Genomic DNA, 25,765 nt, shown 5'->3' on the forward strand with positions numbered 1-25,765 from the left:
CACGTGATGCACCTCTATTTTCACTGCAGTTTCAGGCTGTGTGGGTTTTAGTGATAGCACAGCATCATTAACATCACTTGCAGCAGCGATCAGCATGTTGTCAGCCCTTTACATTCTTTAAACCTGCATTAGTTTTTGTGCCACTTGGTGGTTATTATTAAATTGTTATGGTGAACGTGCTGGTGAAGAGTTGCTTATTTACACAGTCACCATTAGCATTTAAAGCTGCATCTAATATTCTGTCTCTGAGCTGTGCTTTGCTGTCTTGCTGACCGCCGGGGAAAATATCTGATGCTTCAGCAGCTAAATGTTCCACTGTGTTCACCAGCTGATCTCAGATTTTGTCTAAATACCATATGAAAACAAATAAATAGACTGAATCAAAGGACTAAAGCTGTGGGCCAGGAAACCAAAACAATGCACTGAAAGATGTTAACACGATCCATCGAGCCGACGGGAACGACAGCTGTTGAAGGAGATGTCACACAAAGCGACTTCTTTCACATTACACAGTCATTTGATCCTTGGCTGTTACAAAAGTATTGATTGGTGCAGCTGTGTGTTCATGTGCAGCCCTGAGTTAATTTAAAAATGAAATCCTGATTCAAGAATTTCATTTTCCCTCAGTTTAAGGACTTTTTCCTGCTGTTAACCAGGGACCACGTTGAGCTCTAAACCCATAATAGTTGTTGAAAACACTTCATCATGCTGCTGTTTCTCCTCATCCTAAACTATGGTCTTTACTCTGTCTAGGAACAGACTAAGTCATAGCTGTTTGATATCAGAGAACAGCACAGTGTTCACTGAGGCTTAAAATGAGGTTTTTTTTCTGAACAAACAATTTTTTTAATATTCTCAAAGAATTATTAATGCTCTTTGTGACATTTCAAGGATTTTCTAGTCTGGCCTTAAAGTGCTGTTACTTGAAAATAGTGCTTTCTCATGGTTCCTGTATAATTGATGAAACTTAGTCTTTGGAGTCATGGAGTACCAAAAAGCAGAGAGGAAAAATGACCCCTCATGAATAATTAAACACACGGAGCTGTTTGAACTTGTTTGCTGACAAGCAAGTATAAGATTGACAAAGCAAAGCAGACAGTTTGATTTGCACCCACCGATTATTTATTCAGTAGATGTAATTTTCTTAGAGGCGGAGATGGAGATTGCAGATAATTAAACCAGTGTGAGAACAGAACTGAATGGGCCTGGATTTTTATACACAGCCTTGAAAGGCTTTGTTGTCTCAACCCAACATACACCAGAATCTGAATACAGTGGCTTGATAGGTATATGCTGGTAAACAGGCAGCGTTTGTGTACTGACAGGATATGAGGATACAGAGCAGATAGCAGTTTCAAGTCAGCCAGGACAAGTTTAAGGCATGAACCAGGTTTGTTAGATAAGTGATGGAAAATGTCTCAAGATTAAAGAAATGTTAACGCTTGTTTTAAATCTATTTGAATTTCATGAGTCTCTTGGACTCCTGATCTAAAGTGAAAACCTGTTGTCAGTGCAAGGTTCTTGCACTGTAGTTACACTGTGGATTTGTACTGTTCATTTAAAGGCTTCCACCTGTTTCTCAATGGCATTGGCATCAGTTTAAATCAGTATTTGACCACAGAGATGGCCACTTATGCTTTCTTTCTTTCTTTTGGGCTGAATTTAATAAGTAAATGAGTTTCTGTATGCACTGTATGGTTTCTTTGCAGCTCAGTGAAGTTAATGCCCAAACTGTGAGTGACTCTGTGACAAGTCAATGTGAATTATATTGTTGTGAGAGCCATCACCGTCTTTAAAGTCTGTGGAGCAGGACCGATCCCTATTAATAGAGCTGTTGGAGCTGTTACAGCCTGCTCTGTGGCACACCGAAGCTCATGTGTGAAACCTGCTGTGTTTCTCTTCCAGAGCTTTCACACTGCCACGCTGGGGCTCCCAGATCCTTCGCCGCAATGATGCTTTGACTGAGTCTGCTGGCCAGCATCGTGTCCCCAGCTATTTATATATATATATATTCACTTGTAGTGGAATGTAACTAAGTACATCATATTAGTAGTATCAGTACAGTATTGGGCTAATTTTAAGGTTAGCAAATTCTTTTAATTACTATCTCTATTACCTCTTGTGGGCAGCCAAATAAATATCAAAAAGATGAAAACGTCTCTGTTCCATAATATCAAATTTGTAAATCAAAGTATTCTAAGATCAAGAGTTTTATTGTTCAGCATGTGCAGAAGCCTTATATGGCCACTAGTGGGTGTCTAACATCCGGATAGCATGTTTGAAGTTTCAATCTGAAAGCCTTTAAGACTGATCAGAAATGTATTATCTGGAAATCTTTAATGCTATTTTTACTTTGACTTTTAAATTAGAAATTAAACTTAAATGCACATTTGACTAACCAATTTATAATAGATTTCTTAAAAATATCATTTTATTAATTATTAATATAAAACTATACTAGTGGGACATAATTTAAAATGTTCCCTTCTAGTGTTGAATGACAACAAAACACCTCGTTTGTCAGACTGATTTATGTAATATGGTATCAAACTGGATTACAACTGTACATGGGATCAAGTTCCATCTATGATCCAGATCTAGAAAACGAAACACACATCAAAGCAGTTATGTCATAAATAATTTACAAGAACTCTTCCATACTTCTTCACTGTACATACATGTATATTTTCGAAACATCCACGTCACCTAAGTAGAAAGAAAGTGTATTTACACATGTCAAAATAAAAGACTGAGCCAAAAATAATGCACTGACTAAAGATGAGTAATTCTACACAACACATACCAATTTTTTTTTTGGAATGCAGTTTCAGTAAAAATAGCTATGTGCACAAACACACACACAAACACTAAGGAATAATGGAAAGGGTGAGCTTTATCAACTTCACTGAATCCTTAAATCTTCAACCTTCTTTTCCAGTTTGGGATTACATCGAGCCTTTCACCATGTTTGGAGCTTTACATTATTTATGAAGAATCTTTCCACATTAAATTCCAACGTGTCTGAACTGGGATCTGTTATGATCCATTAGTAGTCATGATCCAGGCAAAGGAAAGTCATCATGCACAATGTGGAAGTATTATACAGGATCATTTTACTATGCTACTCCAAACTGTAAAAACATAAATAGCTTGTGGACTTAACCTGACATTCTCTACATTCTGAGTAAGACTGGATTAAAAGTTTTACTCAAGAGTTTCATGCAAGTACATGTGGAATTATTGATCACTGAAGAACAAATGAGTTTGAGCTCCTTGTGAGAATAAATATCCTCTCCTGCTGTCACCCTGCCTTGCTCGCCCAAACCAGGACAAAAAAGGCTTATTGCATGTTATCCAGGATGGTCCGGGTGAGCTGTAAAATGCCTCTTCTCTGGGGGTTTATTGGGTCCAGTGACTCAACTCAGCCCTGACACATCTTCCTCCAAGTTTGCCCAGGGCTCCAGCGTTGACATAATGTAATTTAATGAGATGCCTGAGTCCATAAAGGAGGCCAAGACTGAAACGTCGAACTTTTCCAAGGAAGCTCCATCTTTCTGTTGTTCTGCAAGTAGAGGCAAGTCTGAATCTTAGAAATAAGCAGATAACACTGTTGAGTATATACAAACTGCATGAAGCAATTTCCAAAAAAATCCTGCATTCAAAAGAACAAAGCCCAGTCACACCCAGAGGGTCTTTTGGGAATTGGAAACTTTGCACTGTGAGATAGTCGACTGACCGTGGGCAAAAACACCATGCAGAGATCAACATCGCAGTGACAAAGTCAATGTGGCATCCCCTTTCTTCTCAGCTCCAAAGCGTGCAGGCCCTCCTGCCTCCCCAGGGCGTGCTGCGTGCCGACTTTGTGGGCCGTCTCTGTGGCGGTGATGTCAATCTGGGCGTACTTGGTCGAGCTCTTCCCTGCCGAGAAATTGAAATACGTAATATTTGAATAATCCACACTTTCTGTTGTCTTGCTATGACAAAGTCCTAGTCATAGAGCAGAAACCACTAGTGGATTCATTGATGATGGTTTTGGGAAAGGTGCTCAGGTTTAACATAAGGACTGGAGATATGGAAAGATCTTGGATGTATTTATATGGCTACTAGCAAATCTTTGTACAAATTAAAGACAGGAGAGAGCTTGGTAATTAGTTAGCACTACAGGTCCAGCTACCATGGCCTGTGCTTGATATATTAAGACAATGTGTGACATCTCAGTTAATCCCTCATAATTGTCACTTGCAGGCCAAAGAGCAAATTCTGAAATTTATTAAGAGAGAGGACATGACAGAAACACGGCTGCATCATCTCCTGAGTTTTTGACAGCTGAAAAACGTCCAAACAAACATGACTCAGAGTTCAGAGTGAAGTGGATCTCTGCCCTTACTGCCAACTTCATTGCTATGCAAATGAGCGTCAGCTCACAAAGCAGAAGAATATACAAATGATTCAGCTGAAGCCTTTAAGATTCCCCTTGTGCACTGGCTGTCATGTGTACGTCACTGGCATCACCATATCTCGCTGCCCTTCCTTGAGAGAAAACCAAAGAAAAAAACCATCAGAAGTGAATCACAGAAGCAGAATCGCCCTGCATGTCAATGAATATCACTAAAATGTACATCACTGAACCACTTGTCTTCTGATTGAAGACTTCTACAGTCCCATATAGCTGAGGAAATCACAACCAGCTTATCACAAACACATCAATAGTTCCTGGATGAGGATCCCATCAGAGCCGGTCACAGCTGTGCTCTGAATGCCCTGTGACCCCCTTTCAGATGGGACCCCCTTCCTCCCAGGTGACAGATTAATGAGGCCTCATGCTGGGATCTAAACTGTATTGCTGACATCAGATATTAACCTCTCTCATGTCAGAGCATGAGCGGCCCTAGTATCCCTGAGGGCAGTGACGCTAATAGCTGACTTGTCTGTCAATTACAGCTCACTGCTGCGTCTCCGATGACAAGGACTCAGCTGTCTTAGCGAGATGAGACGAAATCAGCTCAGTCATTTGGGAGCCATTTCTGTTACTCTGGTGAAGGAAAATGAAATTACAGAACAATCATGTTTCTAGAGCGACTTCTCATGCTCACTTGATATTGATACTGTTTATTTACTGTCAGCTCTTTTAGATCTGTCAGCAGCATCTGAACAGGAAATGTATAAAAATGCTGCACACATCAGACCATAAGCACAAATACAAAACACTCACACACTATGTGACAGAAACAAAAGCACTGAGGTCATTTTACTTTCATTTTAATCAGTTCAATACTAATGCTGCTAGCAATGTTGCTACATTGTCAAACCTGGTTGTTGTCTGTGTGCTGACATTTCACATTGCAAATATAATTTCTGCTCTGTTTTTGATATGATTCCAAAATGTTAATGTAAAAAATCTGTTTTTTTCCCCCACAGTTCAAGTCCTGGATGGTGGCGATGGGCTGTCGGGCTGAGTTTGCCACCCTGACTGCTCAGCCCAGCTGCTATCTGCCTGTCTGAATAAGGCAAAACACAGTGATCACAGTTGCTTTACAGGTAAACGTGTTTCAGATGCATCCTCACTCTGTGCTGGTAGATGTGCGACAGCCCCTCGGGTGCCAGGCCCTGGCTCCTGCAGCTCCAGCTCCATGTAATTAAGCTGTTTCTTAGATGTGGGACTAACAGGAATATTCACATATGTGACTCCTTCGCTGCGTGGCCTTTCAGGATGTGGTGCGTCTGGGGGGAAACCGAACGCTGCTCCTGCAAATGCAAGAGCAAAACTGTGTTAATTAGGCTGAGCTAGAGTTTTGTTGATTTGCGTATTTTAAAAAGGTGTGAACCCTGAATTTTATCATCACATTTCCCTGCAGAGACCAAACCCAACAAGTAATTTATCCTTACTGATGATACACTGTACAGTGATAGCTTATGTTGTATCTCTACGCCAAATAACTCGACAGGCATCCAAAACTATTAAAAACTCATAAAAAAGAGCCACACATTTGGATTTCTTTCATTCCAGTGACCATGGCCAAATTTGAATGACTCAGTGTTTGGCTTGGAGATTCCCCTCTATTTTTTCCACTAACTGGCTTTTTGTATTGAAAAATATGTCACTGTAATGAAACAGTATTTTACTTTGATGGGTTTCTAATAGTTTCTGGAAAACAATGGAGTCCAGTGGCTTGGAGACAGCTACACAGACAATACAGCAGAATCACTTGAATCACGGGATTTGTTAACATTGAAAAGATAAAATAAGATCAGCCTTCTTCTGACATTTCCCCTGTTTCTTCTTCTTCATCATTCTGGCCTTAATTTACACAAAATGGGGAATTAAATGATAAGGCTGGTCTTATTTTAACACTTGTCATTACGATATTAATCAAACGCTGGGCGTTGGACAACTCTTGAAGCTAATCAACAGCCTAATGTTAATTAGAGTCATTAAAATGCAGACATTAGCCATAAAGTGACAGTATTCTTTAACACTTGAGCACAGAGGCAGATGCACTGAAACACTGTGTATGTCACTGAACTGCCCCCCCCCCCCCCCCCCCCAGAGACTAGTTATGCGTAATTAGCTGATAGGCCCCAGAGATAAATTATGAGATACATTACAGTCATTTTGTGCTATGGGGTAGGAAAACTCTTAATTAACCCATCAAGCTATTTTTTCATTCCTGCCATGCTATGTGCAGAGCTCCATATCCAATATGCAAGTCCTGGTAAAGCTGCTCATGAGTTTACTGACCTAAATGTAACATTGATATGTTTTGTAGTAAAATTGAACAGGATCACATCCATGTGGCCAAACAATGCACCTGCAAAATCACAGGAAAATTCAGTTTTGACATCGTCCCTATAGTTCAAATATAATATGTTTGACAAATGGTTTCTAGTGCTGTGGTTTTACCTGTCACAAACCTAAAAAGCCACCAAGGATCATGATCATGTACAAATGCTGCTTCGCTCCAGTGTCTTATTGATTCAGTATCAGAGCAGCTGGATAACATATGTGTATATTTCAGCCCTATGATCTACAGTGAACACAGCGACTCTCCTGCTCTCCTCTGTGACTAGTTAGTGACACTACCCGTATGAAAACTGAGCTGAGAAGAAAAACAAATAAACAAATATGTTTTCTGGGTAACCCGCAACAGTATTGATCATACAGATCTGTTAGTCCAGGGTGACAGGCCCCCATCTGCTTGTCCTCTGTGTGATTATTAGATCAGGAAAAGATTTAAAGCTGTGTATAATCAGCTATTAAATGTGCAGTGCTTTAAATTCCACACAGATGCTGGTAACATTTGGGAACAACAGAGATTTCACCTATTGACTCTTCCTAAATGGCAGCAGAAATGGCCATTACCCTCAACTCAGAGGCATCAACCCCAAGGGAAACCCAGACAATCAGTGAGAAGCCATTAGATGCCAGCAGAGTCTCACCGGGTGCAGGCTTTGGCAACATGTAAGACGCCTGATACCTCATTTATCAGGAACCAAGCAGCCCTCACAGTAGTGCGGTGTTTTATAATGGCTGCCATTACAACAGCTGGTTTGCCCATAGCTGTAAAGCGGAGCGACATTTTGATAATACACTGTCCGAAGCCTCTAGGGAACAAGTTAGAAACCGTACCTGTCGGAGCTTAGTGACCCGACCTCCCAAAGCCAACTGCTTTTGAGGGGAAACATGGGCCTAATGATGGATGTGTCTTCAGGGTGAGAAGCCTGTTCAAGCTGGTTTTCTACCTTTCAACAAGTTCTCTTAGGCAGGCAGGTACTGAGCTTTGGTGTTCAGGTGAAAACATGTCAACAGAATTAAGACTTTACGCACAATGACAACAAATCAGACAGATCAAAACAGCTGCAAGTGAAAATGTATTGCAGTGTTTACATTTTGAATCCCATGGAAATGACAAATGCAATGTTTTTCACAGAAACACTAACACGTTTGTCCCCATTTTTCCAACAGACCATCAGGATCACAGAGAGGTGACTTGTGAAGCAACGCAACCATGATCCCTCCCACCTGCAACACCACTGTCTGAGACCGAACCCTGCATTCTGTCATGGTAAGGAAGTGTTATCCAAATTAATCCCAAACTAAAACAAATGAGAAAGCGTCATCTGAACAGAACTGAAGGCAAACATGTTTATAGCTGTTCCATATGGTTACACTTGGAAGCAAAGAGAAAATCCTACTGAGGCATCTAAGCTCACAGCGTTAGTTCAAACCCCAATAGCAATCATTCCTGTCAGCCTTTCTGCTGATTACCCAGCATGAGCTCAAACAGGATCAGGGAAACACGTGAAAGACGTGATGGAAAGATTTTTCAGCTTCTTGCAGAATGCAGGAGAAAAGTGGGAGAGCAACTTTATACACTTTGCCACCCGTACCAACAGGTAGTGTAGCTGAACGCACCAAAACAACAGAAAATCAATCATCAATCATAGCTGCTAACGGCACTGGCTCATGGAATCAGGAGTTAAAGCTGTTACATGGCGTTTTCCAATATTATAACGTGAAAATTTAGTTTCAGTTACCACTGAAGCTGCATCATCCTCATGTAGACCTGAGCAACAGGCTCGGACCTCCTGCACCTCCTGTCCATTATCGGACTCCTGAGGCAGGATGATGGGAAAGATGACATGGGAGCCGAGTCGCGTGTGTAGGTACAGGAACATGACTGATAGATTTAGTGCCATATTGTGACAGCTGCTGGGACTTAGAGAGCAGGTGTGCATTAGGCTGAGGATATGCTTCTGGGTGTGGGATGCATAAGTGGCCAAACGTCCCCTGACATTGTCCTCTCACCTCAAGTCAGGGAACAGTCTGTCACGCAGCCCCAGCACTCTTGCATATCTGTGTTTTCTTTTGACTCAGTTGACTCTTATGTAACTCTAGTTTATGGCGTTACATAAAATTCAGCTGAAGATATGAACGTTGACTCTGCAATGAGCCCTCTTTAAAGAGGAGAGGTTCCTGAACTGAGCCCTTCAGTCTAATTTACAATAATGGCAACACAAATTACTTCCGTGACTCATACTTTTATGCACCTACAGGTTTCATATGTGATTCATCTCTGACAATTGCAGAGATGTACTGCATTTCAACCTCTATTTAACCCCAGTCTGTCCTCTAATGTATTACTATTACATTACATTAAGTCTGAGCTAAGGTTCAGCTTCTTTTATAACCCTGAACTTGTCGTCTGGCTCCAGATCAGCCTCGGCTTTGTTTTCCTGCTACTTAGCAAATGGGAGCATTATAAAACATTAAAATAAGATACTAAACATCAGCCGCTAGCATGTTAGCATTGTCATTATGATTATATTATAATTGCACAACCTCAGAGTCTTAAGTCTTGTTTTAAAGCATCTCTTCGTCTAAGAGGACAACAACGACGGCTCTTTTCCTGTTGTCAGGAACCTCAGGAAGAACGTGTGCAGCCACTTCATGGAGGCAACTTCCTTTCAGTTTTACAGTCAATTACCCTGGATGAAGTAAACCTAATGAGTGGTGTATGTGTCTGTTCCTACCATCAGTCTTGTTGATGTTATGGCTTGTGCCATGTTGCCTCTCCAGGCTCAATGAGCCTTGTTTAATTTATTCATTTCGATTCATGCACACGAGCAAAAGGTGATGTGTTTGGAGCAATGTTGATTTGGGTATATGAGTCATCCACTTCATCCATTCAGTGGCTCCTATTTATTGTAAGAAGCCTGCGTGATCTGTAGCCAAAAACTTTCAGAGCAATAACAGAATCTACATTTGTCAATTGAGAAAACAGAACAGAGCTTTTTGTGCCGCTGCAGACGATAGGCTGCATATATTTGACCAGCTTGGTTGAGAAATAAACCAAAAAAAGAACCTGAATAAGTTGTTTTAATGTTATAATGTCAGTCTCACTCACCTTCAGTCTCTTGAAGGAGCCTCTGCTGACCACAGCTGCCCATTAACTCGTACTTACTTTTCTCTTCTGCCTGTTAAGACACACAGACAATGAAACACTGTTCATTCTGTGTGGCAGTGAGTGATCAGGCCCAGGGCGTACATATATTCCCCAAGAAATGTGACTATGACTTTCTCTGTGGACACGGCTGTTATTTAGAGACAGGATTTACAGAGCGCTCAGGGCGGTGTCTTACATGTGGAAACACTGTCTGCAATACCTCATCATTATGGACAGATAGCCATGGCTTTTGAATTGCAGCCCCATAATCTCTGATTCCAGACAGCTACTGTGTGCACAGCTATTGTGGTGTGAAAATTGGTGGTGGAGCACAGCCATACTCATTTCACTCTCACCGAGATGTCATTGCCCACACTGTGCACACAAAGAAGGCTTCATCAACCATCATCACATTCAGAAATGAAGAGCCTAAGTGGATATCTGTAAAAAAAAAACACCCACTGACTCTGCTGCTGCAGTTTCCTGCATTTGAGACACTTGAACTGACATGATCAAATTACCGAACTAAAAGTATTTTCTGAGCTATGTGCTGGTTAGCTTAGCAACTAGCCTGACAGCCACTCAGCACCTCACTAATTAACACAATGTGTAACTATGCTGTTAAAAGTGAGTCTCTGTCAACAGTAAGATTATACTGTGGGATTATGTACATGAAACAAAGCACAACCTAAAACTAAACAAACTATTAAGACTTTCTCAGATTTATAAAATGCTGAGGGAACAACTTTTTCTTGTTCAATTACAGATATTACTCCTATAGCTCTTGAATTCAAGCTACTTAAAAAAAAAAAACGAACACATTTGAGCTTTTATTCATTCTCTATAATCCCAATCACCTGCTTTTACCATGGTATGTGACATTTCCTTCAATATGTTTAGTTAAACTCAGCTTCAAAATGTGGGAGCTGTTGATAGTATAAAGCGGATTAGAGAGTTTTGGGGTTGGCCTACCTCTGAGTTCCTCTCCATGATTTCATAAGCAGGATCAGCTCTGCGTCTTTCCTCTTTACTATTAAGCCTTTTGTCTGTTGGGTGAAAAAAAAATAGTGTGTTTCAAAATTTCTGAAACAAAACTGTGTATTGAGAAAATAAACCCACATTATGTTTTCTCAGTAAATTTTGTGAATTAAAACAGAGATCATGCTATTTGGATGTAAATGTATGAATTCCTTCAGATTCCAGTGATGGGAACAAACAACAGTGGCTTGATTCATTATCTCACAAAACCACTAACTGTTCCACATGGGGAAATGGCATCCGTTTGCCGCCTGGTGCTGGGAAAAAGGGATGCATTAATCACAGATAATTATATGGAGAATGGAAGAGACCATGGCATGCTGGGAAAGAGCTTCAACATGCAGCAGACAGTTTAGAGTCATTTCATGTCCTATACAAACTGATCTAAATATGAAAATCTGTCCAAACAGGAAGTCTGCAGTAAAACATATAGATCATTACTAATTTTGTAAACTTCATCAGTTCGCTTTACTTTTAACAGTCCCTACAGACCTCAGTTGTACAAGCACAGCAAAAGAAAGTGGAGAGAGAAGCAGCTGTTTACACCAAAAGATGCCAGATATGCAGTGATTTTTTTTTTTTATGATAAGAAAAACAGGAGAGAATCACAAAGAAGATCCATTTCAAAGGGCTGGAAAGGAAAACAGCACCAAAGTCTATGCAGAAGCTTTTCTATCAGCTGCAGAGGGAACTGGTGAAGAGGCCTCTTACCTTCACTGGTTTGACCATTCATCTCATCGCACTGACACTGCCTGTCCACGCTCTGTGATCCATCGCTGTGAGTTTGACAGAGCAGCTCCTTGTTAGCAGCTACTTCATGTTCTTGGCTTTTCTTCAGCTCAGGTGGAAAGGTTTGTGAAGTGGAGATGTTCCTGTTGCAGTATATTTCAGCAGGTACGACGCGGGGAAGCGGGGGGCAGTGCTCCCTTTGACACTTCAAACAGTTTTCATAGATGACAGCTCCTTTGCCCTGCTGTGAATCTTGTACCAGTACAACGGTGCCAGCTGGTTCTGATTTAAGCTCGTTTCCAAATGCAGGGCTCATTGGCTCATACAAGTTCAGTCTGTGTGTCCTTGCGTCCTGTTGCTTATCTGTGTTTGGGAAGCCCAGCAGATCAACCAAGAGACCGGCTAATTTCTCTCTTCCTTTTTTTGACAGCAGTGAAGCCTCACCTGTCTTCACTGAGCTGTGAGTGCTTCCCAATATAGAAGATTTCTCCAGAATTTTCTTCTCTGCGCTGCTGTATTTACCAGCAGTGCTGGGTCTGCATGATGATTTGTCAACACTTTGATCTGCTGGATTGAAAATATGATGGTCTGGAGGCAAAAAACCTTCAACACGTTGATTTCTGTCCCGAATGAAATCACCAAGCTGTGGCTGCTACAGCAGTGGCCCGAACATGCATCATATCTGTTCATGCATGCAGAAGAAAATGCATGCAATGTGCACACCCCATTTTCAGCTAATTACACTTACCTGGCATGGCAGGTATCACTGAGCCAGTTGCAGAGATGTGCGACGTCCTCTGTGGAAATAAAAAAAATAATAAGAATTAGATTCTTAAAGCAAACCAACTCAATTTAAGGGTTTGTCTGTGAAATATAACCAAACTGATGATGAGTTATATTTTTAATAGAAGACAATCCCCTGAAAGTCTGTATATTTATGGTTTAATGTTTTGTTTGAACTAGCCCTTTAAATGCAAACCTATAAACACTACAGTGGACTGTGTTGCTCAGGCTGATAAATGTCCTCCCACATGCCTGATCCATCGGCTTCTGGCCAATAGCTCATGTTTAATTTATTTCACTGAGGAATGACTGAAGGGAAACAAAGCACATTTTACCCAGAACCACACAAAATGTCCATAGTTTACGTAGCACCTTATCAGCAGGTGTTAATGTTCGGCATGTTCAATAGAGTGAGTGACATTAACAAATGAGGTGAAAAGGCTTTTTACTCAACGTTTCACAGCCATTGTGCCACAAATCTAAGAAAATATTTCCTCTACATTTACTGTAAATTAGACAAATTCAAATGTGATGCTAGAAAAAAAAAAACTGCACAGCCAAACAGATTCTGTCTCCACATCTCAAGGAAACAAGTGATTTATCCTTAAAATTTACCATCTGTTTCTTCAGTTACAGCAACTAGAAAATAAATCTCCAGACGAATTCGTAGATGTAGCTCCAAAACAAAGACCAGTCCAACTCTGAAGAAATCGGCACTAATCTGTGATCACAGAGCATCATCGCCACAACACAACTGAAGTTCATACATCACACTGAGAGGGTTTTACTAGAAGCGCAGTACATCCAAAAGTCCTTATAAAACATTAAGTAGGCTTGAAGTACATTCAGCGTAGAGTTTATACAACCTCTCATAAAAAAGACCAACCCCAAGAAACAGGAGATAAAGGTGTCAAAGGAGAAACTGTCAAGTCACAACTCAGGTCTAAATCTGCTGGATACAATCAGAGTGTCAATCTCAGTTGGCTGCCGATACGCGAATGTGTTAGACAGATGGGCTGTGGGATTGTTAGTTGTTTTGACACCAAACACAGAGCGGCATCAGCCTGCACGATACCACAAAGGTCACGGTGACAGAAAACCAAAGAACAGATGATACAGTGACGATAAGGCCGGCTCACACCAAATGAGACTGCATGACAGCGAGTTACACAACATAACACGCTCAGGAGTCCATTTGAACGGGACAGATGGCATTTATTAACTACACTTACTTCTGAGCTTAATCCCTTAGTGGCCAAAAAGTAAAAAGGCCAAATTAAGTTAGCATGTGAAAACAAAACAAGTCCAAACACTAAGATGAAGAAGATGTGTTTGTGCTTACCTTAAACCCACCACACACTGAGCAGATGGTCACGATGCTTTTGAGGGAAGATGTGAAAGAGCTGCAGATGTTACAGGAGTCTGGATGTTCGCATGAGGATTTGCTTTTCCTACTCTCCTCTGACTGGCCCTGAACGTGTCCACTCACTGACTGTCTTTCGGTCGTTTCTGGCTGTCCCTCACAGGTCATGGCACTGCTTTTATCCCCCTTTGCTGACTCTGTCGTGAGACCTGAAGTGTCCTTGGTTGGGGTGGAGGGTTCACTGGTGCTCACATTTCCCTCCTGTAAAAGACTCCTCGGAGAGTCATAGAGATACCTAAGTGATGTCGGCACCTGGTACTCATGTCCGGGAACAGTGGGGCAAGTACAAAGGCTCAGATCTTGTGCTAAGTGAGGAGGCAAGCTAAAAACAGACCCAAAGTCCTCCCCAGGAGTGATATCCAGGCTGCCTGTGTAGGAGGAGAAACTTCCGGAGTAAGAGGAATGGCTGCCGGTGGCGATGCCACTGTCAGACGAGCTCTGACGCCCGATCTCCTGAAGCTGCCTGGGGGGCTTGGCTGCAGGCCGACTTCCACCTCCCTGGCTGATGGAAAGCTTCTCGATGCTCTGCACCGCCACTTTAACGCCGGCATGGCCGACGTTCTCAGACGGGTTGGAGGCCGGTTCAGACCAAAGGGCCAGTCGGCTGCCAATACTGCAATCAGACTGACTGTTGTCTGAAGTGTTGGAGGAACCAGATATGCTGCGGTCGTCTCCCCCAGCAGATGGGCAGTACGTGGATGATACTGCCAAGACGGAAAACATTAATAAATCTTTCATGAATTTAATCAACAGAAAACACAGCTTCCATCAATAAAGCATATTAAAGCATTAGAACAGCATTATAGCATTATTCACCACATAATAGGAACAATAAATCACCTTTGTGTGTAATGTCAAATCTGCAAACTTAATTCAAATCAAGTACAATATTAAACACAGATGTATCATCTATACTCTTACTACAGTAGAAGAATGATAATGGGTGCTGTGAGATCATTAATGAAAGATACACAGTTAGAGCAGCAAGACTCGGAAAACGTTTAGCAGCAATTTCACCTGTTTTCTACTTTAAATCTGAGCACGACATCAGAGTAACATACTGCACCTGTGCTGCTCCTCTGAGAGAGCATGCTCAGTCGTTTCTCCAGCTCCTGAGCCTCGTGGTCCAACTTGTCCTCTGAATTCATCTGACTGGCACTGGGGTCTGAGAAAGAGAGCATCCCAAATATCACTTCACCCAAAAAGGCTTATGTTATATTTATAAAACTCATAATGGAGCCTGAGAAATCACCATAATAATGTCAACCATGGGATGTTAGTGAAAAGACAAGCTGTAACACAGCACACTCTCTGGCAGGAGAGGCATGTGCTGTTGTGTTGTATGCAAGTGTACCGGGCCCTTGGACGGGCAGAGAAAGGGGTCACACCAGAGAACACCTTGTAGTATTTATGCAACACTACAGGGTTTATTAATAGTGCTGCCACGTGCCTCAGTTGATACGCACTCTGCTGCTGGTGGCTAAACCTTGTTGATGCTGTGCAAGGATCTAATGTACCTTAGACCACCAAGGTCAACTCTAACAGGATCGATTTGTCTAAATCTCTCCAGCAGCACTAAAATGTAAAAATCTACCAGACATCTGCAGGTGGCTAAGATCATCAGATGATCTATGAAGTATTTGTGCTCTAAAGAAAATGAATTACATTTGGATTTTGGGTTTTTTTTACTTTCTTCTTTTAAAAGTCGGCCTCCACCTTGAGGACCAAAGCTGTGCCATTTCCCACTGCTGTGTACCAAGATCCACATCATGCAAACATCAGGAGGCATCAGGAGACTGACAAACAGACTGCCCCACACGTGCTTCTGCATATTTTAAGGAAAATGTGTTTGTGCCTATTGGGACCTACTTCAATCTAGTGCAGACAAAGTGAAACAGCATTAGAATTTTTTTGATTCAAAAAGAGATTAATGGCACTTTACTCAGTGTGGATGATAGACTGCTTGTTAACCAGTCAAACAGCAACAGGTCATGAAGATGTGCTAAACCTTCAGTACTGTAGTACCTGTCCCCCTTGAACTCAATGACAACCAGACTTCTGAATTAGTGTGTGTGTGTGTGTCTCATCCTGCAGTGTTTACAATGCTGCTATTGGTATTTTGTTTACGCACAAAAGTTATTAATTCAAGCCAGTATAGACTCGACAGCATGTGCCATTCCATGTGCCAAGTTTAAATGGAGTGGAAATCAAGCCCACCCAGCTCTGACTGGCACCCTGCCGGTCGGGTTATGGAGGGCGCCCAATGAGAAGAGCGTCTGGGCCAGGTTTCCTTGACTGACAGGTGTCTCCGTCTTTCACACTCAGCAGTAACACTGCTATCACTATGACAAAGGTTTTTAGAAGGTTGCACTCAGTGATTACAGAGGTCTGTAAGAGTCAAAACCTACTTTTACTGTAGATACTCTGACCATGATTTTAACCTGTATGTGGGAAAAGCTGGTGAGCTGCTCAGCTGAACGTCCATGGTCCATATAAGTGTTGTTCCCTGTATTAACATCTTAGGTCTTTCTCATCTGTTAATTGGCCTCTTGTTTTCTCATTTTTCCAGAACTATGCTCCAGTGATTCATGTTGCTTCTAGGAAGATAAACCGAGAGCAGCAAACGGAAAATGACGACAGCTGATGTTGACGACAAACTGGGAGTCTGGGAACATAACAGCAATCAAACCAAACAGCAGCTACAGGCAGGTTGATAGTCGTGTAGACAGAGACAAAGACTGTGAGCTGAAACCAAGTTAGAGTGAGACAATTAAGGCCTGTGGAGGGGAGTATAAAAGGAGAGAAATAGGAGGTGAGAGTGGAGGAGTGGGTAACTGAGTATGAAATGAAGGGGGTGGCTGCAGCAGTGGAATCCTGTGGATGAGGTTACATACGTGCCTGGAGTGATTAGGAGGCTTAGGCTGCTCTGCTTGTGTGAACCATGACTTTGACCCCCCGATCCCCCTCCGACATCCTCCCCGCTATTTATTCTACTATGCACCACAATAATAGGAGTATGAGCTCAGCCTGTGATTGGGCGGTGAGATATATGAAAAGCAGAATATCTGAGAGCCCCTACGGCTCCCTGCTCTACTTTCCTTGTTAAGTTGCAGACTGGGTGAGAACATTTTGAAAACTGCTTGTGTAGAAACCTGAAGGTGTTAAAGTCGACAGCAGGAGAGCAGACAGTGTTTTAACGGCTTTAGTAATATTAGACCTAGCATCCAATGTGTTATTAAAGTTACAGAAATAAGGGAAATCACATAAAGGAGATAGCAATGAAAGGATCTTTGACACATTGAAATCCTGCCAGATGACTCTGCTGCAATGATAGTAAAAAAAAAAAACAGAAACAAAAAACAACCTCATGGTTTGTTGGAACTCGGCCGATCCTCCAGCTTGCCCACCAGTAGCGCTACAACCTTGACTATACATAGACTATAATTGAATTTATTGTTATGATCACAGTTAGTACAGTAGTTATCGTCTTACTGATGTTTAAGGTGACCCTAAGCTTTATATTCACCGCAGCATGTTTAAGTCGGGGGGTAGGACATTTGGCTAAAACTATACTGCTTCAGAGGATTACCCAATTATATAAAAAAAAACAGCTGTAAGTCATAATTTTGTCACATCAAAGCACAAGCATCCAGGAGGAATCCTCTGACTCATTCTGCCAAAAATGACTGGACTCCAGGAAGGCAGAGCACCTCACAGCTACGATAAATCCTCGAAGCACAGGAGGGGGGGGGGCCACGCAGGGTTTGCTACAGCTACGAAGGCAAGTGTTGACTTAAGCTTTTCCTCATACTCCTTGACAACAGTGTGGTTATTCGTTATTCAAATAAGCATCACACACTTAGTGACCACATTATTATTCAGCTTCTTTGTTTAGGTCTTTTACATGCAGCTGGGTTTCCAGTCATTTCTGGCAAAGCAGCATTAAACACCTCTGCACTGACCTGGCAGAAGTGGCCGCAGTCCAAACGGGCCTCTGGTGGGAGAGATGCCTCTGACGATGCAGTCGAACAGAAAACTGATCTGCTCGCTCTCAGCAGATGCAAGCATAAAAACACCGGCCCCTGTAGAGAGCAGACTTCATTAGTGTTATCACAATATCCACTACCAGAGCAAATGTACTGAATTACTCAGATTTGTCTCTGGTTAAAATATAAACATTTTCAGTAACATTACTTTCACATAAAGTCCAAAAACCACTTCATTTTTTTTTTGTCTGTTATTTCCAAACAAACCAAAATGATTTTCCCATGGTGCTTTGGGGAAGTTTGAGCCTGTTTCTGTACAAGGGTACAAAAAGCAGCCAACCAAGCAGTCACACAACTGTGCTAAAAAACATACAGTCTAAAATCTGATTTACAACTATAAGTACCAGCATAAAAACAAAATAAACAAGGGTTACAGCTCTGACCAGGTTTTCACTGCCAACCTTTAGTAATTAGCAGTGTTTTGATATTTGGGTCCACAAATACATTTTTTTCTCCATAATGGTAATTAGGACAGCCAAACTTCCTCATGGCTGCTGTTATACGTTTCATCAGGTCTAATAAAAAAATGTATCCTGTCTCTTCTTTCATCATAGAGGATTTAATGATGCAGAGGTCAGAGGTCATGCTCCCCTGAGGTCTCTTGACCTCCCACTGACAATGCAACTGGTTGTCCATTTGCAAAGTGTCACACCCCATCGCTGAGACCACCCACACGTCAAGACTGACCTCAGGCACATTCCTAACACCTCTTCAAACCTTTTCTTTTTTTGTGAGGACAAGTCGTCTACACGTCGTAGTTTTGACAGCAGGTGACTGATAGTCAGGTCCAGTCCCAGAAGCAAAACAAAGAACAGGTGGCGAAGCTTGTCTAGTTTACAACACGATAAAGAGGAACAAAAACAACTTAGGTGGACCCTTCTGGTCTCTCCTTTAAAAAAGTGAGAAAACACAGCATCCATACAAAGCAGCAAAACTTATTAAATCATGTTCAGTAAGTGGGAAGTGTAAATTAGCTCGACTCTTCACAGGCGCTGAGGGCCAAGGCTGGCCTTATTTTTACTGCAGCACCTCACAGCCACAGGCACACTAACACTAAAAGGAGACATTTTTATGGACAGACTGCATTGTTATACACAAGTGGTAGTCAAATCTAAATCTTAGCTCAACCGGCGAGTGTTTCCATACATAGAGGTATGAAAATACAACAGCTGTTTTCATCATGTAACTAATCTGCCTGTTAGAGACAAAACAATTGAGATTAATGTTATAAAATATAAAAACTGACCAACATGGACCCCAGATACTTATTTTCCTTCCACAAAGTGAGCACACCTGTACAGCACTCCTCTCTCTCTCCTGTGGGTAAACTATGCTGTGATTACATGTCGCAGGAATGCACACAACACACACACACACACACACACACACACAGAAGCACTTCATGTGCATTCATTTTCTTTCTTTCCCACTTGTTTGTATATGAAAGTACAAGTGATCTGTGCGAGATCCACCGCTGAAGATGTGATGGAGCTAAATAAATCACAGATCACATTCTCAGGTGTCGTGTTTCCAGCGAGGTCATCGCGTGTCTGCAGCGCTCTGATGTCTCTGGCGTTCCCTTCGTGTGATAAGAGAAATCACAGGGACGCACAGCTGTGAGTGTTTCAGCTGAGCGTAGGGAGAACTCACACTCCTCAAAAACTACCTGATGTTGAAATTTGGGCACAGCAGAAATGATCACGCACAGACTGAATAATTTCCTGCAGCGAGTCCAATCTACCGAGTCAGAGAGGACAAAACTCTGTAAAACAAATCAGAGTCAGAGCGAGTCATATGCTTTCTGTCATTAAAGCAGATCAACCACCAGTAACAGCCCAGTCTTTCCATTTTAGAAATGATATCTGGACAATACCCACAAGTATGTGGACACCCAAATGATACAGTCATGTGATATTGAAAATCCCCAACCATAATCATTACCATGTCTTTTATAACAGCCTCCACTCATCTGGAGAAGCTTACTGAAATCTGGAGCCTGGCTGCAGGGATTTGGTCCCGTTCAGCCACAGAAGCAAATATCGTGAGGCTCACTACCGATGTGGGTGATGAAACCTGACTTAAACTTATTGTTATGGGCTATTTCTCCGAAACGCCGCAAACCACGTCTTCACTGACCGTTCCCAAAGCCTTTCCAGGAGGAATGTGGAAACACTGTGGAGCAGCTGAGCTACTTTGAAAACATAAAAATGATGGTTCAATAAAAACAAATACCCGTTTAATAAAGGAAAAGTATTATAATAGGGGGAAAATACTGTAATAGTGACATTGAAAATAACCAACAATCTTGATGGCCCAGCTGCACAGGACAGGCCTGATTTAGGTGCAGCACCATAGTGCAATGGAGATCACAGGAAAACGACTTATTAAACAAGCAGCGAGGCCAAAATGATTCGTTTCAATAACGAATAAACGGCTGAAACATTCAGCTCTTGCCAGTGCCAGTGTCCACATATCAGAGAACCAGGGACAAGAGAGCAGCAAAGTCCAAATTGATCTTCCATTAGTCAACAAAACACTTCCTCAACTCTGAACTGAAGACTGTAGAAAAAGTGAAAAACAGCTGCAGCAGAAGAAGCAAGTCACAGGCCATTAACTGCCTTATAAAGGTTCATATCACAGGCCTTTCCAACATGAAGCAGTTAAACAAGGACCTATTGAAATTCCCACAGCCCTCTCATGACGACATCTGCACATCTCACCCCTCTGGCAACGATAAAACTCATCCGAAGGCTCCTTTTTTTTTTGTTTCATAAAATCCTATTGAGCATCGTTCCTAATGTGTCCGCCTGAGGGAGGCCAGATGTACAAGCAGAGAGCGAGAAAAACACATCCAATGACTCAGCTCAACCCACTAATCCTAATGTTGACACTGCTATTCTCCACGCTGAGAGATGCCAGTTGGAAGTGGGATTGTCACACCGTGGAATCGGCGCTGAAGCCTCCAGCCTGGCAGAACGATTTCAATCCATCAAACGTCCTGAGGGACGGACACGATCAGAAGAAGCTGTGTAACAGGAAGTTCATCCTGAGACTCAACCAAACTGCAGCTTCCAAAGCAGAAGCTGCTGAACTGAGTTGTATTCCTGTTGGTCACCTGATGAGTCACATTCGTTTGTCCACACCGGTTAAATTATTCATCACCCTGACATTACAGACGACAACAGCGCCTTCAAAACAAATAACCACGGAGCTATGAGAGCACTAAACGACGGCTTTTCATCCAAGCAAGGCCCTGAAGGAAAATCAGTTGTAGCAGAACTGATTAATAATCTAACTCATTTTCTCTGGATCAAAATATAATTTCTGGGAACAGTTTCCTGTTGTCATGAGTAAAACAAATTAGGACCAGACTTCAGGACCACATTTTACACAAACTACATTCAAAAAATTAAGACAATGACTAAAACTTAGAAAACATCACTTTCCCTGTTCTAAAGCATGTTTTAATGTCTTAATCCACTGTGGCACATTAGGTTTGTTGTACTGGGAAGGAGCTTATCTTTCACAGACATACTGGATCAAACTACAAGTGATCATCAAATACAGTGTTGAATCACAGCCAGTGATTATTTGGTCTGTTTGAGAAAGACAAGGAAAACACAGCTCACATTATGATTTCATGAGCTATTAGTGTCTAATGACGTGACCCAGTTTCACTCAAGAGACTCTGCCATAAGGTGGTGAGGATGGTGTTTAATGTGGCTGCACTAAGACTCTTAGTCTTTCCTTAAAAGCAGCTTTTGTTCTTCTCTTTTTCTGATTTTTTTTTTTATTTTTTATTGTAATATAATTGTTTTTTCTGTCTCCATTTAGCTCTTGATGTCCAGTCATAATATAAACCATATGACAAAAACAACAGACCCTTTCACTGAGCCGCACAAGAGCTAAAAGGCCAGTTTCTTACCTGCAAATATCAAAAATGATCAAAGGTAAGAGGCAATAAACTTACAATAACCACATCGTGTTCCTCCTTCAAACACAAATCCATTAGGTACGGGTCCATATCTCCGCAGGTCAGGAAGGTTCCAGTGGCCGATAATAACAGGAGGGACATCCCGGACCAGAGCCAATAAGTTGTTGCATAAATGAAGAGTTGCAGGTCCGCTCTCCAGCTTGGTCCCTGGTAAGACTCCAACACTGAATCTGTGAACTGAGCAAACAGAGAAACTGGTTGAATAATGAAGAAAGGCCAACAACAGAACTTTAAACTACTTCTCATGTAAAAGAATATCAACTTTTAACCCATGCTTTACCACAGCGTATTATTTTTACACATTTGTTCTGCACCAGTGAGATGTAATATGATCATGAGTGAGCTCTAGGGCTGGTACTTAGTTTATAGTTAAAACCTATTTCCAGTTTTCATAACAAACTAAGCTAATCCATTCCTGGCTGTGGCTTTTATATTTATACACTTTATAATCCAGATGTAAGCGGAGTGATAGTCAAGAAGCCTCCTAGAGTTTGGTCAAAATCTATCAGCATGAAGGGAAAATAAGAGACCAGGTTGAAAACATTTCCCATCTCTGGAGTTGGGCTTCACACAGGACAGAAAACCAGTGTCCTCACACAGTGATTACTTCAGCATGCATCTGATTTAATTCGCCAATAAAAGAAACAGCTGCACCCAGAGAAGGAAATCACAGAGCTGAGCTGTGAATACAGCAGGCACAGACCTAAAGCCCAACGCAATCAATCAACTCCTGGTGTAAACGTCGGAGTAACTCCTCCTATGTAATGTTGCTGATAAGAAACCAAAAAGGGAAAACTGGATTTGAAATTAGAACAAAACAAAAGCACCAATATTCTCCAATTACATTCAAAGTGAGCAGAGCAAAGACTTTTACTGCTCTCACCACATGTGGCAAGGTGAGATTGATGGAGGCGAATGAGGAAATGTCGGCCAGCTGCGTCACATCATCGCTCAGGTTAAGAAAGATTCATATGGTGGCACACACACACACACACACACACACACACACACACACACAGCACAGCAGCAGCTCTGAGCGTGGTGGCCCTCAGCCCACAGGCTCACAGGTGACATTTCTGCCGGTTTGGACACACTCCACTCTGTGGCATTAAAGCATCAGTCCACCACACACACACACACACATACACACACACACAGAGCATACACACAGAGCATACACACTTCATCCAGCTCTCCTAACACAAACACAAGCCTCAAAACACACAGGTGCATCTATACAAACAAGTGCAGATCTATATTTTAAACACACACAAATGCCAAATTGAAACTCTGCTGAGGTGCTGCCAAACCATCAGGTCCCATCACATTGTCATTAGCTACTGCTTTAAATTCATCTGGACTCCTGCCACAGGCTCCACAGGCCAACACTATTCATAGCTCTTATTTGTTCCTCGCTTATATAACACTCAGGACTGTATTCATCTCACTGAATCTGGACAATTGGCTATAAATTAATAGAACAAACAGTATTTCATGGAGAAAATGAACACCACAATAATCAGCCAATCACTCTGTCAATGATGGCATCCCAGTAAAATTAGCATTTAGAAGACTGCATGCTATGATCTGCTTCATGGCATTACATTTAGCACTCTCACATTTTAGATTGATCACAGTGCTATCAAATCACCATAGCTTTTCATTGTACATCCTCTGAGACGATATGTATATAATATAAATATAATATAGATTTTGATATTTTAAATCGAAATGTTTGTCACGCCAGCAGCAAACTAACGTGTGTCTTTCTGTCATTAATGAGTTGCTTTTGATCGCCATAGGAAAATCTACAATGCGTCTGACTTCGCCTGCTCCACCAACGGTGAATTATTCATGTTTCATGCTGGATGAGCTACTTTACCTTGTCCATTTAAATGAATCATCAGGAGAAGTGCTGCAGTGTTACAGCTGTTGGCCCTGCACTCTGCTCTGGTTCACCTGTGAACTCTGGAGCTCTTGCTCTACCAAAGATGCAAACTTATTTAACTGAGATTAAAACTGTTGTTTTTTTATTTTTATTTTTTAATGAATCTGGCAAATTACAAAGCACTTTTCTCTGACTGTAACAAAAAGCTGCCAACATGAGGGATGAGCTGATCTAATTGTTGGGAACAGCTGGAGTACAGTCAGGTCAAATGTGCTATTCTGGAAAATTAAGTCATTGACATTTTTTTCCCCAAACCTTTAAGGAAAAAAAAAATAAAGATCAGTGGAAGTGAAGCAACAGAAGAACGACCATGGAAACCGAAGCACCAACAGATTTTCTCACCTTCTCCGAGGCTGTGTCGCAGGCGCACGTCCCACGCCTGCAGGGCCTCCCTGCTGTCGAAGCCCAGTATAGCAGCCTGGTTCAGGCAGAGGATGGTCAGAGTAAAAGCTACACCCTCATACCACTGTCCTGCTTCCAGACCACAGATCTCCTCCAAGGTGACACTGGGCCTCTCCTTGCTGCCCTGGGCTTTGTCGGACTTGTCTTTAAAAACCAGCAGCACAAGACAATCTGGAGGAATCAGACAAAAACACTCAGAGGTACCTCAGCTGCAGTTTCCATTACACACTTTACTTTGTGAGACCTCACACTGAAATCCATATAAGTATAATCCATATAATAAGATTTATTCTTGTCTTTTGGTCCCTTCAAACAAACGCTGTCACCTGACAAAACAAAAAAACTGTGTGCGCACCCATAGGTGTCTCCTTCACACGCACATTACTGAGGCATGAGCAGCTGTGAAAACAGTGACATCAAAGATCAGAGGAGGAGACGCTCTCAGCGTCAGTCTAACCTGTGGAGCATGTTGGTCCTGACTCTCCAGAACCAAAATGTGCTTTAATGAACGTCTTTAAATCTGCTCCCTCAGAGCCTCAGTGTTACCGCGCTGCGCTGTTTAATTAGGCCTTATGTTAATCACACAGTCCTAATTGTTTTTGCTCAGCATTATTCGATACACTAGATGGTCGTGACTCTTATTTGAGTCCTCCGACCAGGCCCGGGCCCGGGCCCAGCCCAGGACTGTCCGTGCCACGGGAACACACGCGGGACAGCAGCGCCTGATCCCTTCCCACTTCTCTGCCTCCGCTGTGCTGCGCCACAGCTCAACTTGTTTACGCGCTGAGCAGAAGCGTCACATTTGGACAGCGGTCAGAAACACAGAGACACAAAGTCAAGCTGCTAACTGTGGTTTCCAGTAAATGTCCGGGTTCTTTTTACCTGCTACAGGCGACGGCTTGCGGAGAACGAGCCACCTAGTTTTCCACTGTGGAAGAAAGCAAAGAAACTTTTTAAGCTCAGATAAAAGTGCGCAAAAGTACTTCTTCCATTTCCGTCTGCTGATTTAGTGGCGCTAAACACCTTTTTTCCATCTCTGAGTCTGGCATATCCTTCCACGACAACAGAATCCGTCATCTTCAGTCATGGTTCCTGACAGCTGCAGAGTCGCTGCCCGAGTGAGGGGTCACTTTCAAAATAGCTGCTCTGGCTGCTCGTGGGCGCAAAGTCGCCCCCAGCAACGCACACGCAAAATGTCCAGGGCCGAGCACGCTGCCGCCACCTGGGCTGCTTCACACCACCTGCTGCCACAGGCGAAACCACTGGAGGAAACTTTACCATGACCCTCATACTGCACATGTACGTCATTATCACTAAGGCGCATTTACTTGCACTTGGTGAAATGAACAAACCGAAGATTCATTTAGAAAACTACCAGATCCTCCAGGCCCAGGGTGGCCCTCTGTTCAAAATACGTCAAAGTCAAATCAAATAAAAAACAGTGCAAATGTTTGAAAA

General features: G+C 42.2%; 1 protein-coding gene across 6 annotated transcripts; it reads right to left on the bottom strand.

Moving 5' to 3' along the window:
- Positions 1 to 2,577: 2,577 nt before the first annotated feature.
- LOC113125374 (protein Dok-7-like) lies at positions 2,578 to 25,592 on the bottom strand. Of its 6 annotated transcripts, none has more exons than XM_026298765.2 (14): positions 25,331 to 25,587; positions 25,190 to 25,235; positions 24,248 to 24,478; positions 21,934 to 22,134; positions 17,880 to 17,999; positions 14,984 to 15,082; positions 13,837 to 14,621; positions 12,460 to 12,508; positions 11,694 to 12,275; positions 10,917 to 10,990; positions 9,906 to 9,975; positions 5,566 to 5,745; positions 3,737 to 3,918; positions 2,578 to 3,562 (listed from the first exon to the last, which is right to left on the bottom strand). In XM_026298765.2, exons 1-13 carry the CDS (start codon positions 25,382 to 25,384, stop codon positions 3,782 to 3,784), a joined length of 2,628 nt encoding a protein of 875 aa, XP_026154550.1. In that variant the 5' UTR covers positions 25,385 to 25,587; the 3' UTR covers positions 2,578 to 3,562; positions 3,737 to 3,781. The 6 variants fall into 6 exon arrangements, 5 of the variants coding, with proteins under 5 accessions (XP_026154550.1, XP_026154549.1, XP_026154546.1 ...); XM_026298764.2 differs by having other exon boundaries at positions 11,694 to 12,278; XM_026298761.2 differs by having other exon boundaries at positions 11,694 to 12,299.
- Between the last annotated feature and the right edge of the window lie 173 nt (positions 25,593 to 25,765).

This window comes from Mastacembelus armatus, chromosome 18 (assembly GCF_900324485.2).
Source record: "Mastacembelus armatus chromosome 18, fMasArm1.2, whole genome shotgun sequence".
NCBI classification, from domain to species: domain Eukaryota; kingdom Metazoa; phylum Chordata; class Actinopteri; order Synbranchiformes; family Mastacembelidae; genus Mastacembelus; species Mastacembelus armatus.